The sequence below is a fragment of the Plasmodium relictum genome (assembly GCF_900005765.1).
Source record: "Plasmodium relictum strain SGS1 genome assembly, chromosome: 14".
Taxonomy (NCBI): domain Eukaryota; phylum Apicomplexa; class Aconoidasida; order Haemosporida; family Plasmodiidae; genus Plasmodium; species Plasmodium relictum.
Genome location: NC_041692.1, coordinates 663,110 through 677,095, shown reverse-complemented (window position 1 = coordinate 677,095; position 13,986 = coordinate 663,110). Strand labels below are relative to the sequence as shown.

Genomic DNA, 13,986 nt, shown 5'->3' with positions numbered 1-13,986 from the left:
ATATTTAATAGTTAATTTTATTATATATTTTTTATGATTTTTTAATATTTTTTTAAATTGTAAATTGATTTAAAGAATTCAGAATTACATTTCTTCAATATTAACATATGGTGCTTTATATTTGCTTTTAACAGACAAAAAAAAAATAAATAGAATAAAAGAGAATGCTTATATGTATATATATGTACACATACATTTCTCTTATATAGTTATAACATGAATATTAATATATATGATTATTTCATTAAAAGTAAATCCTTCTTAAATATTTTAAAAAAAAAAATTTTCTGTAAGAATAAAGTTAATTATAGGTGTTTAATTTATAATGGGTTTAATAAGGGAAAATATAAGCTCCTTAATAAAATATATTTGAAAAAAAAAATATTAAATAAAAATTTATCACAATTAGAAAATAGAGTGAATCTATTAAGAAAATATCCATTACGGAAAAGAAAGGGTAATAATTTTAAAATAAGTCTAATAAATAAAAAGAATTTTAATGTTAATTTTGTAAAAATCAGACATCTTTTAAATTTTACTAAAAAAATAATACTATGTAGTTTATTTATATATACAATAAATAATTATTTGTTTGATATGACTCTTACAAGTGGTTCAAGTATGTATCCTTTAATAAATAAAAATGGAGTAATTTTATTTTATATTTGTGATGATGCGTTAAGATTTTTTTATAAATTACATAAAATATATATGGATAGTTATACATACATCTTACACAAGTTCAATAATATAATTCGATTTTTATTTCATCCTAATAATTTCATATGTTTTAAAGAAAGAATTTCTGAAAAAATAGCAAACTTGGAAGGAAAAAAAAAAAAAAATATGCATATTTATAGCAGAGGAGATATTGTATTATTAATTTCTCCTGTTGATAACAATAAAAGAGTATGTAAAAGAATTATTGCAATAGAAAAGGATAAAATTTATGTTGATAATTTTAATTCTTTTGTTGAAATACCTGAAAATAACATATGGGTAGAAGGAGACAATAAAAATGATTCATTTGATAGTAGAAATTATGGGTGTGTGCATGTAAATTTGATAATTGGTAAAGTATTTTTTTTACTAGATCCCTTTAAAAAATTTTCTCTTATCAATAATAAAAAAAATTATCAAATTGAATCATCCCGCTTTTTATATTTATCAGATTAGAAAGAATAAATAATGATTACATGTGAAAGAAATATTTAAAAAGTTATAATGAAAAAGCTTTACGAAATATACATTATAAAACGAAAAAAAAATAGAAAAGAAGTAAAAGAATTGCTTTCAATAAAAATAAAAATTTCACAAAATATATATATGTATTAAATAATTTTAAACTAAAAAAGTTTAATATTTATTAGAATAAGAGCTCATGTTTATTATAAGAATGCATATTATTTAATAGAAATGCAAGTTTCTTTATTTTGTGTTTGAATGTTTGAGGTTTAAATTTTCATGAGAAAATTAAAAAATAGTAAAATAAAAAAAAATAAATAAAAATAAAAATAAATAAAAGCTTTTTAAAGAATCAATAGATATTAGGTATTGCTTTTAAGACAAAATAAGTCCAAATATTTAAAGATAAAAATGAGAAATAAATATGGATTGCAAAAAAAATAATCTTTATAATTTTAAGTAATGTTGCATGCATATATTTTACGAGAGTTGTTTTAAATGAATTAGTCTACTATTTAAATTATTATTTCATTTTTATGTTTTTTTTAATGGTATTTTAAATGTGTAATATTAATATTTAATTATAATTAAATTATTTTCTGCAATTTTCAATATAAATAATCATAATTTTATGTTATTTTGAGCTTAAATTGATTTACTTATTCATAGATTTAAGGCTTCCCTCCCCCTTGTATTAAGCTTAAAATTATTTCTAATTATGCATTGTTGAAATATGTATAATTTATAAAACAGGGAAAGGTAAAAAAAAAAAATATTGAAAATTTATGGAATAATAATATAAAAGGAAAAAAGAAAAAAGAATTTATAGTTTTTATTATATAGAAAAAGGCATCGTAAATCACAGAAATTTATAAAATAAATGAAAAAAAAGAAAGTGGTTAATGCTAAGCAGAATTATGTTGATTCTAATAATAAAAGGGAAGATAATTTATCAGAAAGTTTTACATTTCAAAAATGGGATTATGAGAATCTAGAAGATATATTAGATAAAATTAATGAAAATTGTAATGAAATATATAAAAAAAGTGTCGAATTTAGCATAGGATCTGATACATTATCTTTACAAAATAATTGTGATGAACAATCATCAAATTTATTATCATCAAATGAATTTTACTTGTCAACTAATTCTTCAGATTCAAGAGAATCTAGTGATAATACATATGAAGAAATAGATAATTTTTGTTTAAGTGATATATTATCAATTCATGAAAATTATGAAAATAATAGTAAGCATTTTTCTGAAAATTATATGAGTAATCCTAGTATAAATGAAAGTATTCATTTAAGTTATATGAGTGATGAGAGTTCCATTATACTATCAAAAGATAACATAAATCAACCAAAAAATAAAGAAATAAAAATATATGGCAATTGCTTAAGTATATTTTCTTTAAATGCATATTTATACAATGATGTTTATCGATATAATCCTCACTTATATGGGATTTACGAGAAATGCAGAAATAATGAGAATAGATGTAAAAACATTGCATTTTTATGCTCTCAGTTTGATTTAATATTTTTAAGATCAGTTTATGGAAAATATCAAAGAATATTATATGATAAATTAAAATATACACATACCATATTATTAGATAATGCTCCTCTATCAATTAACTTTTTAAATGATATTTTTTACACATTTCAAAATTACTTTAGTGGAAACGGTGGATTATATATCTGTTGGGCGAAGAAATTATTTCGTTTATCATATTATGATTTTATGTTCTTATCATCTGATATCTTACTTAAAAGAAAAGTTATAAAAATTATAAAATTAATCTATAAAGAGAAGTATAATTTATATTTTTTGCATTGTGAATTTGATTTATACAGTATTCAGAATAAATTAAGTAATTTAAATGATTTAATTGCATTAATTAAGAAAACTTTATGGAAAATATATATATTTTATTTGTTTTATAAAAACAAAAAGTTTTTAAAAAGGAAAGAAGAAACTAATTATGAAAATAATGTATTTTATGATAATATAGATAAATATAAAGCAATAGAAAAAATAAATAATAGAAGAAAAGAAAATTGTAGTGGCAGTGAAAGAGACACTATCAACAATAACAACAGAAATGATAATACCATTAAAAACAAAGATAATAATATGTCAATTATGATTTTTAAAAATAGTTCAATGTTCATTATTGGTAGTTTTAATATAGATGCAAATGAAAATAAAGAATTATATGAAAAACTCACAACACTAAATAATCATGGAAAAATAAAAGATATGTTTTTTTATATGAATATCAACTACAAGTTACAAAAAACATACAATATAGTTGAAAGAGAAAACACTTTAGTTAGTGGATTAAATTATTGCTTTGGATTAACAGATAATATATTTTTAGTAGAATCATTTTTTTTAAAAAAAGAAGATATTGACGAATTAATTTATTTATATAATCCCATAGATATAGTAAATGAAAAATTAAGCAATTTAAATAAATCAATAAGTAATTATAATTTAGAAAATTTTACTAAATTAATTAATAAAAATGGAATTTTAATTAAATTTCAAGATGTATTCAATTACGGCGTAGACATATTAACTCAAAAAAAAAATAAAGAATTTAGTGATCATTGGATATTGTCAGCTCGATTTCATTTGAAAAACTGTGGCAAAAATATTAATTTAAATATAGAAAAACAGTTACATAACTTTTTAAGAAATGTTGATAAATATTTTATTTTGAATAAGAAACGTTATGATCAATTATGTGAAGTAAATTCTATTTTCAAAAATAAAAAAACAGAATATAAAAATGAAAGTATAAAAATTGAGAAATATAATTATTTTAAAAAATGTATTATATCAAGTGAAAACATTAATTGTATTAATAAAATGGAAAAAAAATTATACGATACATTATTAAGATGCTTTGAAATAAACTGAATGAGATGAATAAAATATTGAATGAATAAATAAAACATGTAAATGTAACACATATAATTTTTTTTTTTTTCTATTTTTCTACTACATTTATGTTTATTTTTAATAGTTTATATAAAGTGATATATAATATTATTGAAAAATAATACAAATAAAGAAGAGTGGGTTAAAGTTTATTTTTTGTTTTATTTTATGAATAATTAAGTAAAAAAGTGGAAAATTATAACTAAAAATTAAAAATATTGAATTAGAAGATATTAAAAACGTATTTACAAAAAAAAAAAAAAAAAAATAAAATAAAATAAAATAAAATAAAATAAAAAAATTATCAAGATTCATTTTTTTTATTAATTTTTATGAATATATATATATATAATAATTGTACAAAAAAAAAAAAAAGAAAAAGGTAAAGGTGTATAAAATAAATAAATTATTGAAAATCAATCCTTTGATTTATTTTTTTTTATTTTTATTACAAAAAATTTAGAAAGGAAATTTCATGATTTAACATAAATATGTAAACCACATTTATATTTACATATTATATATCTAATATGATGTTTTTTATTTTACTTTTACTGAATTTTTTTGTATATATTCATATTTAATTTAAAAAAAATTACAATTATTATTAGTTAAAATCAATATTTTCATTAGACTTTTTTTTTAAATCTATTTTATTACTAATATAATTTTTAATATTTTGAACAATAGGTTTATTTCGTAAGTTGTTAAATAAACTTGATTTCTTGCTTTCATCACTTTCATCTACTTTAGATAAATATTCACATATATCTTCTTTATTATTATTTTTAATATTTTCTAGGGAATATTTTCTTCTTTTTTCATAAACATAATGATTATAAATATCAGTGATATTAATATTTTTTTTTAAATCGTTATTCATTAAATCTTTAGCTTCACAAATTATGTCATATGGATCAAATGGAGGTATATTTTGCAAAAGTTTCAAATTAACGCTAAAGTTACCACATAATAAGGAATTTTTTAATTTCATACATATAACTAGACAAATATATAAAATGAAATTTTCATTATTGTTAATAATGAAATGATCATATAAAATAATGGTATCAGCCATATCGAATTCTTGGGTTAATAATAATAATATCCATTTTAAAGCATAATATTGTGTTTCTATTTTTAATATATATAATTTTTTCCATATTTCATATTCTTTTATTTTTAACAAAAGAGAAAATTTCTTTAATTTTCCATTTATACCATTGTCTGTGTTATCTAACCCTTCACAAAAAACATCTTTTTGCTTTTGCATTAATTCAATAAAACAAAAAAAGGTATCAGCTTCTCCTTGTAAAGGGCAGTTACATAATGGATCATTAAAAATAATAAAATATAAAGGAGCTAAAATTTCATTCATACCTTGAACATATTTTACATATGGATGAATTTGAGCGTATATAAATAATATACGACACAATAAATCATAGTGTCTCTTTGGCTTTAATATGTCACAGCCGTCAGTAGAATATCTATTTTTTTCATTTTTAAAAGAAGTAGAATTTGTTGCTTTATTTATTTCTATATTCAAATTTTGCGAGATTTTTTCTGAGTATCCAACATCATGTTTTTTCTCAAGATACATATTATCTTCATCTTTTACTATATTATTGATATTTGAATTATACCAATTTATATTATTATAATTATTTTCCGAATAAGAATCTTCTTTTATTATATTAATCTCATTCTCTTCTTTCATATTCTTTTTTTTTCCTTTTTTTTTTTTATCATTCATAGAAACATTCTTTATATGCTTCTCAACTTTTTCATTATAATCATTTTTATAAATGCTACTTTGTTCCATTGTATTTTTATTATAAAATTGTGCGCTTTCATTATTATTTAGATTATCTGTGCTACTTATATTAACTAAAAATGGAATTTCTTCATTTTCTTCCTCAAAATCTTCTATGTTAATTAAACTATTCAGAATATTTATATTATTGTTAATTGTATGTTCTGGATTTATATTAAAAAAGGATAATTCAGGTCTAGTTCTAAAGGTGTCTTTATTAATTTGACTAAATAATTCTGAATTCATCCAATTTGTATCTGATTCTTCATTTAAATTAAAAGAGGAATATTTTTCTTCTTCGTTTTTTAATTTGAAATTTATTTCTTCTTTCAATTTATTTCTCTTATCTTGAATACCTTCTTCTCCTATACTATTATTTGGTATTAATGGATTTATTACAAAATATTTTATATATTCTTCATATAATTTTTTTTTTTCAGTTAGCTCCTGATTCCATTTCTTAGTATTTAAACTAAGATGCTTTAATGCTAATTTCCAGCATATTGAACGAATACTTGAATTAATGTCTAATATATTTCTTTCAAATAAGTATGCCAATTCTTTTTCATCAATGACTGTTTTTTCAAATGTATTAATACATATTTTTATTTGCTCATCAAATTTAGCTATTCTTTCATTCTTTTTCTTTAAAATAAGTAAATAACTTAATAATTCCAATTTATATTCCATTTTTATAATAGTTTATTTTATCCATTTAAAATATAGAAAATTTATATGTTTTTTAATAGTATATATAGAATTGTATTATACTATATATTTTATTATAATCTCATAACTAGATGTAGTACAATTTTTTAACAAGTCATCATATGGCAATACTTTTATTTTTTTTTAAAGACATATAAAAACAAAAGGAGTTATAGATATCAAAATAAAAAAATTACAATAAAAAAATAATTTAAAAAATTGATGTTGGCTTATCAAAATAATAAAAGTATAAGAAAACAAAGAAAAAGAAAATTATTAATATAATTGTATAATATTTTGAAAAAATATATTTTATATATTACAGTAAATATCCAATCAAATTTTTTAATATTCTTACAACGATAAAGAATATTTTTTCATCGTAGATAACATTTTAATCTCAAAATATCGTTTATACATTTTATATGGATACATCAATTCAATGATTACACATATTATTTACATGTTTACTCAAATTTTAATAAAAAAAAAAAAGAGTAATTTATTTTTTGATAGTAAAAATGTTTTTTTTTTAAAAACATTAATGGAGTTCTAAGTAAATATGTATTAATGAATATAAAAGAAATAAAAAAAATAAAAAATTAAATAAAAAGAAATCTTTAAAAAGAACAAGAATAAAAAAAAATATTACGAGTAATAAGTAATTTATGAGAGAATATTCATATAATATATATAAAAAAAATTTTTAAAGAAAAAATATTTGTATGGATAAATTTCTTCCTGGAATGCTAATATTGTAAAAATGTTCTTTATATATATGGACATGTATTTGAAAAAAATAAAAAAAATTGTAAATACCTAAAATAATTTATATATGTATTTATAATAAATATCATTATAATAAAAGTAAACCATGAAATATGGATAAACTCTTTTTAAGTATGTGAAGATGAATAAATACTCATAAGAAATAAAGTTTTTTTTTTTTTTTTTTCGTTTAATTTTATTGAAAATTAATTTGGATTAACAAAAAATGTATAAATATTTAAAAACATTTTTTTTTGTATTATATATATTGCTTTGTAAAAATACACATTCTCATAATAAAATATATATAAAATATCATTGGAATTTTATTTTTTCATCTCTGAAGCTAGAAAATATAAATAGTACTGGGAAAATATTTAAGCCATTTAAGGTTTCTTAAAGATTATTAATAGTTTATCTTTTTTTATTTTATATAGAATTTTGCTTTTTTTTATTTCTTAATTTTGCATACAATTATTATTTATTATTATTATTTTTTTTTCTTTTTTGATTAATATTGCAAATGAATATATAATTTTACATTCAATCAATTTCTTTGTAATTTTTTTATTTTAATGTTAGCTTAAAAAAAAAAAATTTATACTCTATGTTAACCAAAATGTAAATTTGGAAAAAATAAATAAGCTCAGGTTAAAATAAATTTCTCTCTATATAAATATGTGTTTATTTTCATTATTTACAATTCATTTAGTTGCATAAATATATGTACTTATAAAATATTTTCAACAGAAATGTAATAAAGGAGATAAAAAAAGACAACATAAAAGAATTTGATGAAGAAGAAAAAAAAAAAAGAGAGAATGAAACAACTGCATGGAAAGTCATTTTATATAATGATGATATTCATAAGTAAGTTTTTATAAAATTAAAAAAAAATTATTTTTTAATATATATTTTTATAACTACACATATATAACATTATCTACTTTTTTTGTAGTTTTACTTATGTAACTGATACAATTGTAAAAGTTATTGGACAAATAAGTAAAGCGAAGGCACATACAATTACAGTTGAGGCTCATAGCACAGGGCAAGCTCTCGTCTTATCAACATGGAAAACAAAAGCAGAAAAGTATTGTGAAGGTAATTATATATATATGCATATATGTAATGAGAATAAGATATATTTTAAATAGAACGCATTTTATATATATATGTGTTTTTTTTTTTTTTAATTTGTAGAGCTACAAAAAAATGGTTTAACGGTTTCAATAATCCATGAGAGCCAATTAAAAAATAAAAAAAAAACTTAGACCAAATTCTAAAGTTTTCATAATATTTTTTCTTTTTTTTTTTTTTTTTGCTATAAAAAATAATTTAAAAATAAAAATAATTTTTACATAACTTCAAGTAAAAAAAAATAAAATAAAACCAAATTTTTAAATTTTATGTTTTTTCAATTTTTGTTAATTCAATTATATAATCATTAAAAAAATAAAAAAAAGGACATTGTTAAAATATAATTTATTATCACAATTTATATAAATAATTAAAAATTAATACATTTGCAATAATCAACTAAAAATATAAAATAATAAACATTTGTGGAAAAAAATGAACGACAACAAAAAAAAAAAAATATAGAAAAAAATCAAAATTTTTGAATTTTAACAATATTTTATAAATAGGTATGTTAAAAATATATTTGTATAAATTAGTAGCTGCATATATTTAAAAGTAAAGAAATATGAATTAAAAAATTGATAGGAATGTAAAAAAAAAATATATATATATATATAATTATAAAGATTGACATAACAAAAGTAAATCATTATTTCTTAAAATTAACAAAAGTATATTTGACAATTATTTACATTGATTTTTTTTTTCTTTGATATTCAAAAAAAAGAAAAAAAAAAATTAACAAAAAAATATAAACTAATTTAAAATATATGAAAAATATTAATAATTTTATTAAAGTTACAAAATCATTTATAAATATAATATTTCTCTTTTTTTTTTTAAATATAATCAAATATTTGGGAATTTCATATATTGAGAGAGCATATGTCGTATAAATTCATGAGCATATGCAACTGGGCAAAATAGCTCCCTGTTATCTTCAGATGTTTTAGTATTGATATAATCTACATCTTGAACATGAACAGCTCTTTTCCAGAATTCACTCGAAGTAGCCCATGAAACATAATAAACAGAATTTTTCAAAATAAACAATAATATTTCTTCATATTCTGCCTTTTCTCCATTACTTTTTTTAATTTGTATATCATGCTCAAGTGATAAAAGGGATTGCAAATAATATGGTCTAGCTAACTTTGTTAGACTTTCAGAAACTTTTATAAAATGTTCATATAATAAATTTAAATGGTTACGCGGCTTTAAAAATTCTTCATAAATATACACTTGATATTTACAAGAATTTTTGTCGTAGCATGGTATACTTTTTCTTATTTTTTGATGGCAATCACCAATTCTTGACCCAAATGTGCATTCTTTTGGAAACATTTTATTTAATTCAATAAAAGTTTTATCATGCATAAAGGAACATTGAAGCATTACATCTTTTTCTTTATCTGTATATTTACCGTTAAAAATAATTGTGTCATTATTATTAGATGAATTTTTTTTACTCTCTCTCATTAAAGGATAATATTCCGAACATCCTTTGTAAGTCCAACTGTGACAGTCAAATTTTAAATTATATATCATTTCTTTAATTTTTTTACTCATTAATAAATGAAATTTTAAATCCACACCTGGAAAACTAATCAAACTATATCCATTTTTAAATACACTAGATGTAATAAAATTGTTCTTAATATTCAATCCAGAAGCAATATAATCTAATTGTGGTACTAATCTTGTTGCCCCATATAATTCAAATCTAGTTTTTTCATAATAAGTTATTCCTTTTTCTAATATAGAAGTATATCTTAAATAAATATTTGTATGTATATCAAAAGAAGAATCTGCAATCCAAACAATTTTAAAACCATGCAAAATACAAAATCCAGTAGCTAACTTAAGTAATAAAGATGCAGATACTGGTAATTGGTTCTTTTTTACTTCATCTCCTAAATAACTAATTGCACATCTATGTGGTTCTTGTTCTTCAAATTCAATACCAATTAATCTAGTTTCTTCCTTCAAAGAGTACAATTTAGTATCTATTTCATCAGTATTGTCTTTCTTTTTATTACTTTTTTTTTTATTTTCTGCATATTGATTATTATATACTAATTGAGGTACAAAATAAGCTTCACATAAAACATCTGATATCCATCGACCTGATACCTTACGAACAGGCCATGTTCCAGATTTAGTGCATGCAAAATTTATATTCATTTTAGAAAAAATGGTTGGATCATATGAATAATTATTTAAAAGCATGTTATAATGTGAATTATCTTGATCATTAAGGTTATTTAATTCTTTTTTAATTTCGTAATAATATTTATAAAAATTTGGAACTTTTGTTTGTACATCTTGTACAGTAAAAGCATTTTTCCCAAAAAAATCATTTCTAAAAAATTTTTTTCTTATTTCTTCATCAGAATTACTAAAGTTAGGATGAATTTCATAAATTTCCAGTAATTCTTTAAGTTCATATGATCTCTTTAATGGATATATATCACCAATTTTTGTGTGTATTTTATGTTTTTCTATATCAAATTCTTCTGAATACGAGTCTGAGTAATCCTCTTCCCCATCTTCACCATCACCATATATGTTCTCAAATAATTTATGATTATTAAATAAATTGTTATTTTTAAGTATATCCAGGAAACCATTACCATCTTTATAATCACCAAGAAAATTATCAAATAAATTAAACCTATCCATATGATCACTATGCTCATTCTCTTCATCATTTTCAAAAATATCTTTATCAGAACTAGTATTATATGTATCGTTATTATTTTTATTTTGAGAGTGACCATCATTATTTGTTTCTTTTATTTCATCATCATGTGAAAGTACTCTTCTATTATTTTTATTAAAAAAATTATTAATATATTGATTTACATGAACATACTTTTTGCCATTTGATTCTATAAAGGAGGCAATTTGGCAAATATTGTCTTCATGAGTTTTACTTTTTAAAGTAAAGAAACTATAATTATTCAAATCAAGTGACTGAAATGTATAATTGTAAAATTCATATTCTATATTATCATCAGATGGTTTTAAAATGGCTTCTTCATTATCTAAATTTATTTCTTTTCTCCATTTCCCACTATGAATATAATCATAATCATAATTAGTATAATATAATTTAGATAATTCACTATACTCATCTGACAATCCAGTTGTACTGGAAGCTTTCTTTTTATATTTAACTAAATATGAATGAGAAAAATATTTTATAAGTATATCCCATAAATTTTCATCATTATATAATTTTCCTAAATCAACTGCATTACAATTGAATGCACATGAAGCATTATAGTAAATAAAATTAATCATAAAATTTTTAAAATAAGTATCGTAAGTTCCATTTAAAGAAATAATTTTATCGACACACTGATGAATTGATGGAATATTATTACATAAAGTATTAATTATATAAATAAAAATATTTCCATTATTCTGCATTATATCTCTTTTATCTTCCGGTATATATCTAAGAAAATGACTTATACTGTTTTCATAATATCTAGAAGTATATTTGCTATAGCAATAAATAATTCTTTCTATATATTTAATTTTGCTAAGTAATTCATATAATTCATCAAATTTCCTACTGTAAATATTATTATCTCTTTTTAATCCTATCCATGTAATAAATGAATTATTTTGACTAATTTTTAATACAGATGGTGATATATATGAACTTAAAGTATATTCTGATTCAGCTAATTTAATGTTATATAAAAAATATTCATAATTTGAATAATACAACGTAGTATTTTCTAAATTGAAATTTAATTTATTTAAACTATATGGTACTTTAGAATATAATGGATAAAACAACGGGTGAATATTATCTGTTATAATAAAATGATTATGAAAACCCAACTTTGTACACAAACCCACTAATGCTTTTAATATATCAAGATCATTCTTATTCATAATAGTATGAACACTAGAATGAATTCTACATAAGGAATCATCAATAATTTTTTTAACAAGATTCAATCCATTCAAATCCTTTAAATTAAGTATAAAATCTACATTATCCGATTGTTTCAATAATTCTTGTGATATAGATATATCAAAAGCTATATGAAAGGAATCTAAATAATTTTTTAAAGAATTACTTTTTATACATTTTATAATTTCTTTGTTATTATTATATAAAAAATGGGCACATACAAATTCTAAATTAACAATATTATTTCCTACAGTTATTTCATTTAACCTTATATGGGGTACATCAAATTTTTTGCTACAAATATTATTTAAAACATGCTTATCTAAAATAGACGTTTTTTCTGTGCATAGTGCTTTTAATTTTAACATCCAAAATGCCTTAACTGAGTTTAAACTTTCTAAATTATTACAACTATTAGAATTATCAGCATCTACTTTATTTCCGTTATATTTATCATATATGTCATATAATTTTTTTACATTAAAATTAAAGTCACATATTTGATCATTTGCCCATATATATGATGCTTTTAAAAAAAAGTAAAAAAATATCAAATATATTATTGATCTACCCCAAATCATGTTGAAAAAACTATTATATAAATTATGTAAGGAATGTATTTTTTTTTTTATATATATTTAGAACAAACTGCTAATTTTTTTTGTTTAATCAAAACAAATCTAAATTTTATTTAATGTTTCATGTGAGCAATAAAAAAAAAAAAAAAGAATGAATGAAAAAGAAACATTAAAAAAATTTTCCTTTTATTTTTTTCAAAACACTAAAAAATTTTTATATAAAAAGCAGATAAAATTTTTTTTTTTCAAACAGTAAAGTTAAAAAATAGTTAATTGCCAAAGTTTTCTCAGCATTTTAAAAAAAATTACGAAATCTTGTATTCTTTACATTTATTTTTAACGTTCTAATATTGTAGATTATATCATAAAAAGATTTTTAATTTAAAAAAAATGTGTATAAATAAAAAAAAAATGAAATAAATTAAATAAAAAAAAATGAATTAAAAAAAATAAAGATATTCATTAAAACTTTTTTAAAGTAATTTTTACTATTATTTGATTTTAATAGGGTATTAAAAAAATAAAGCTTGACATGCATTTTTTTTACTTTGTAGTTATAATAGATTATTAAAGAGTATAATAAAAAAAAAAAAAAGAAAAAGAAAACTTTTGTGCATTATATGAAAGAATAAATATACATTTAATAACTTTATTTATTGAATTAATTCCTATTCAGTGTCACAGCTGTAATATTGGATGGCTTATATAAAAAAATTATTTCTAAACATGCATGCGTTAAATTTTTTTTTTCTTATTTTTAGGCAAATAAATGAAAAATTAAGGAAAAATTATACTATAATTTTTTAAGACTCTTATTTAAAAGAAAAATTAAAAAAAAGAATAAGTGAAAGAATAAATATATGATAAAAAGGATAAAATTCATAAAAAGAAATTTTTATTA

The 13,986-nt window shown here is 19.4% G+C and overlaps 5 protein-coding genes across 5 annotated transcripts; 3 read left to right on the top strand and 2 right to left on the bottom strand.

Annotated features, from left to right (window-relative positions):
• Positions 1–216: 216 nt before the first annotated feature.
• On the top strand, positions 217–1,176 carry SPB (type I signal peptidase, putative; the record flags this gene model as incomplete). The annotated part of the gene is made up of 1 exon (XM_028679241.1): positions 217–1,176. One exon carries the CDS (start codon positions 217–219, stop codon positions 1,174–1,176), a length of 960 nt encoding a protein of 319 aa, XP_028534974.1.
• An 889-nt stretch (positions 1,177–2,065) lies between these two features.
• Positions 2,066–4,117, top strand: PRELSG_1418100 (conserved Plasmodium protein, unknown function; the record flags this gene model as incomplete). The annotated part of the gene is made up of 1 exon (XM_028679240.1): positions 2,066–4,117. The coding sequence occupies one exon, from the start codon at positions 2,066–2,068 to the stop codon at positions 4,115–4,117; it is 2,052 nt and encodes a 683-aa protein (XP_028534973.1).
• Positions 4,118–4,745: 628 nt separating this feature from the next.
• On the bottom strand, positions 4,746–6,644 carry PRELSG_1418000 (TBC domain protein, putative; the record flags this gene model as incomplete). Its single annotated transcript, XM_028679239.1, has 1 exon — positions 4,746–6,644. One exon carries the CDS (start codon positions 6,642–6,644, stop codon positions 4,746–4,748), a length of 1,899 nt encoding a protein of 632 aa, XP_028534972.1.
• A 1,012-nt stretch (positions 6,645–7,656) lies between these two features.
• Positions 7,657–8,704, top strand: PRELSG_1417900 (ATP-dependent Clp protease adaptor protein ClpS, putative; the record flags this gene model as incomplete). The annotated part of the gene is made up of 5 exons (XM_028679238.1): positions 7,657–7,821; positions 8,013–8,080; positions 8,181–8,300; positions 8,389–8,534; positions 8,634–8,704. 5 exons carry the CDS (start codon positions 7,657–7,659, stop codon positions 8,702–8,704), a joined length of 570 nt encoding a protein of 189 aa, XP_028534971.1.
• Positions 8,705–9,422: 718 nt separating this feature from the next.
• PRP2 (rhoptry protein 2, putative) lies at positions 9,423–13,088 on the bottom strand (the record flags this gene model as incomplete). The annotated part of the gene is made up of 1 exon (XM_028679237.1): positions 9,423–13,088. The coding sequence occupies one exon, from the start codon at positions 13,086–13,088 to the stop codon at positions 9,423–9,425; it is 3,666 nt and encodes a 1,221-aa protein (XP_028534970.1).
• Positions 13,089–13,986: the final 898 nt, after the last annotated feature.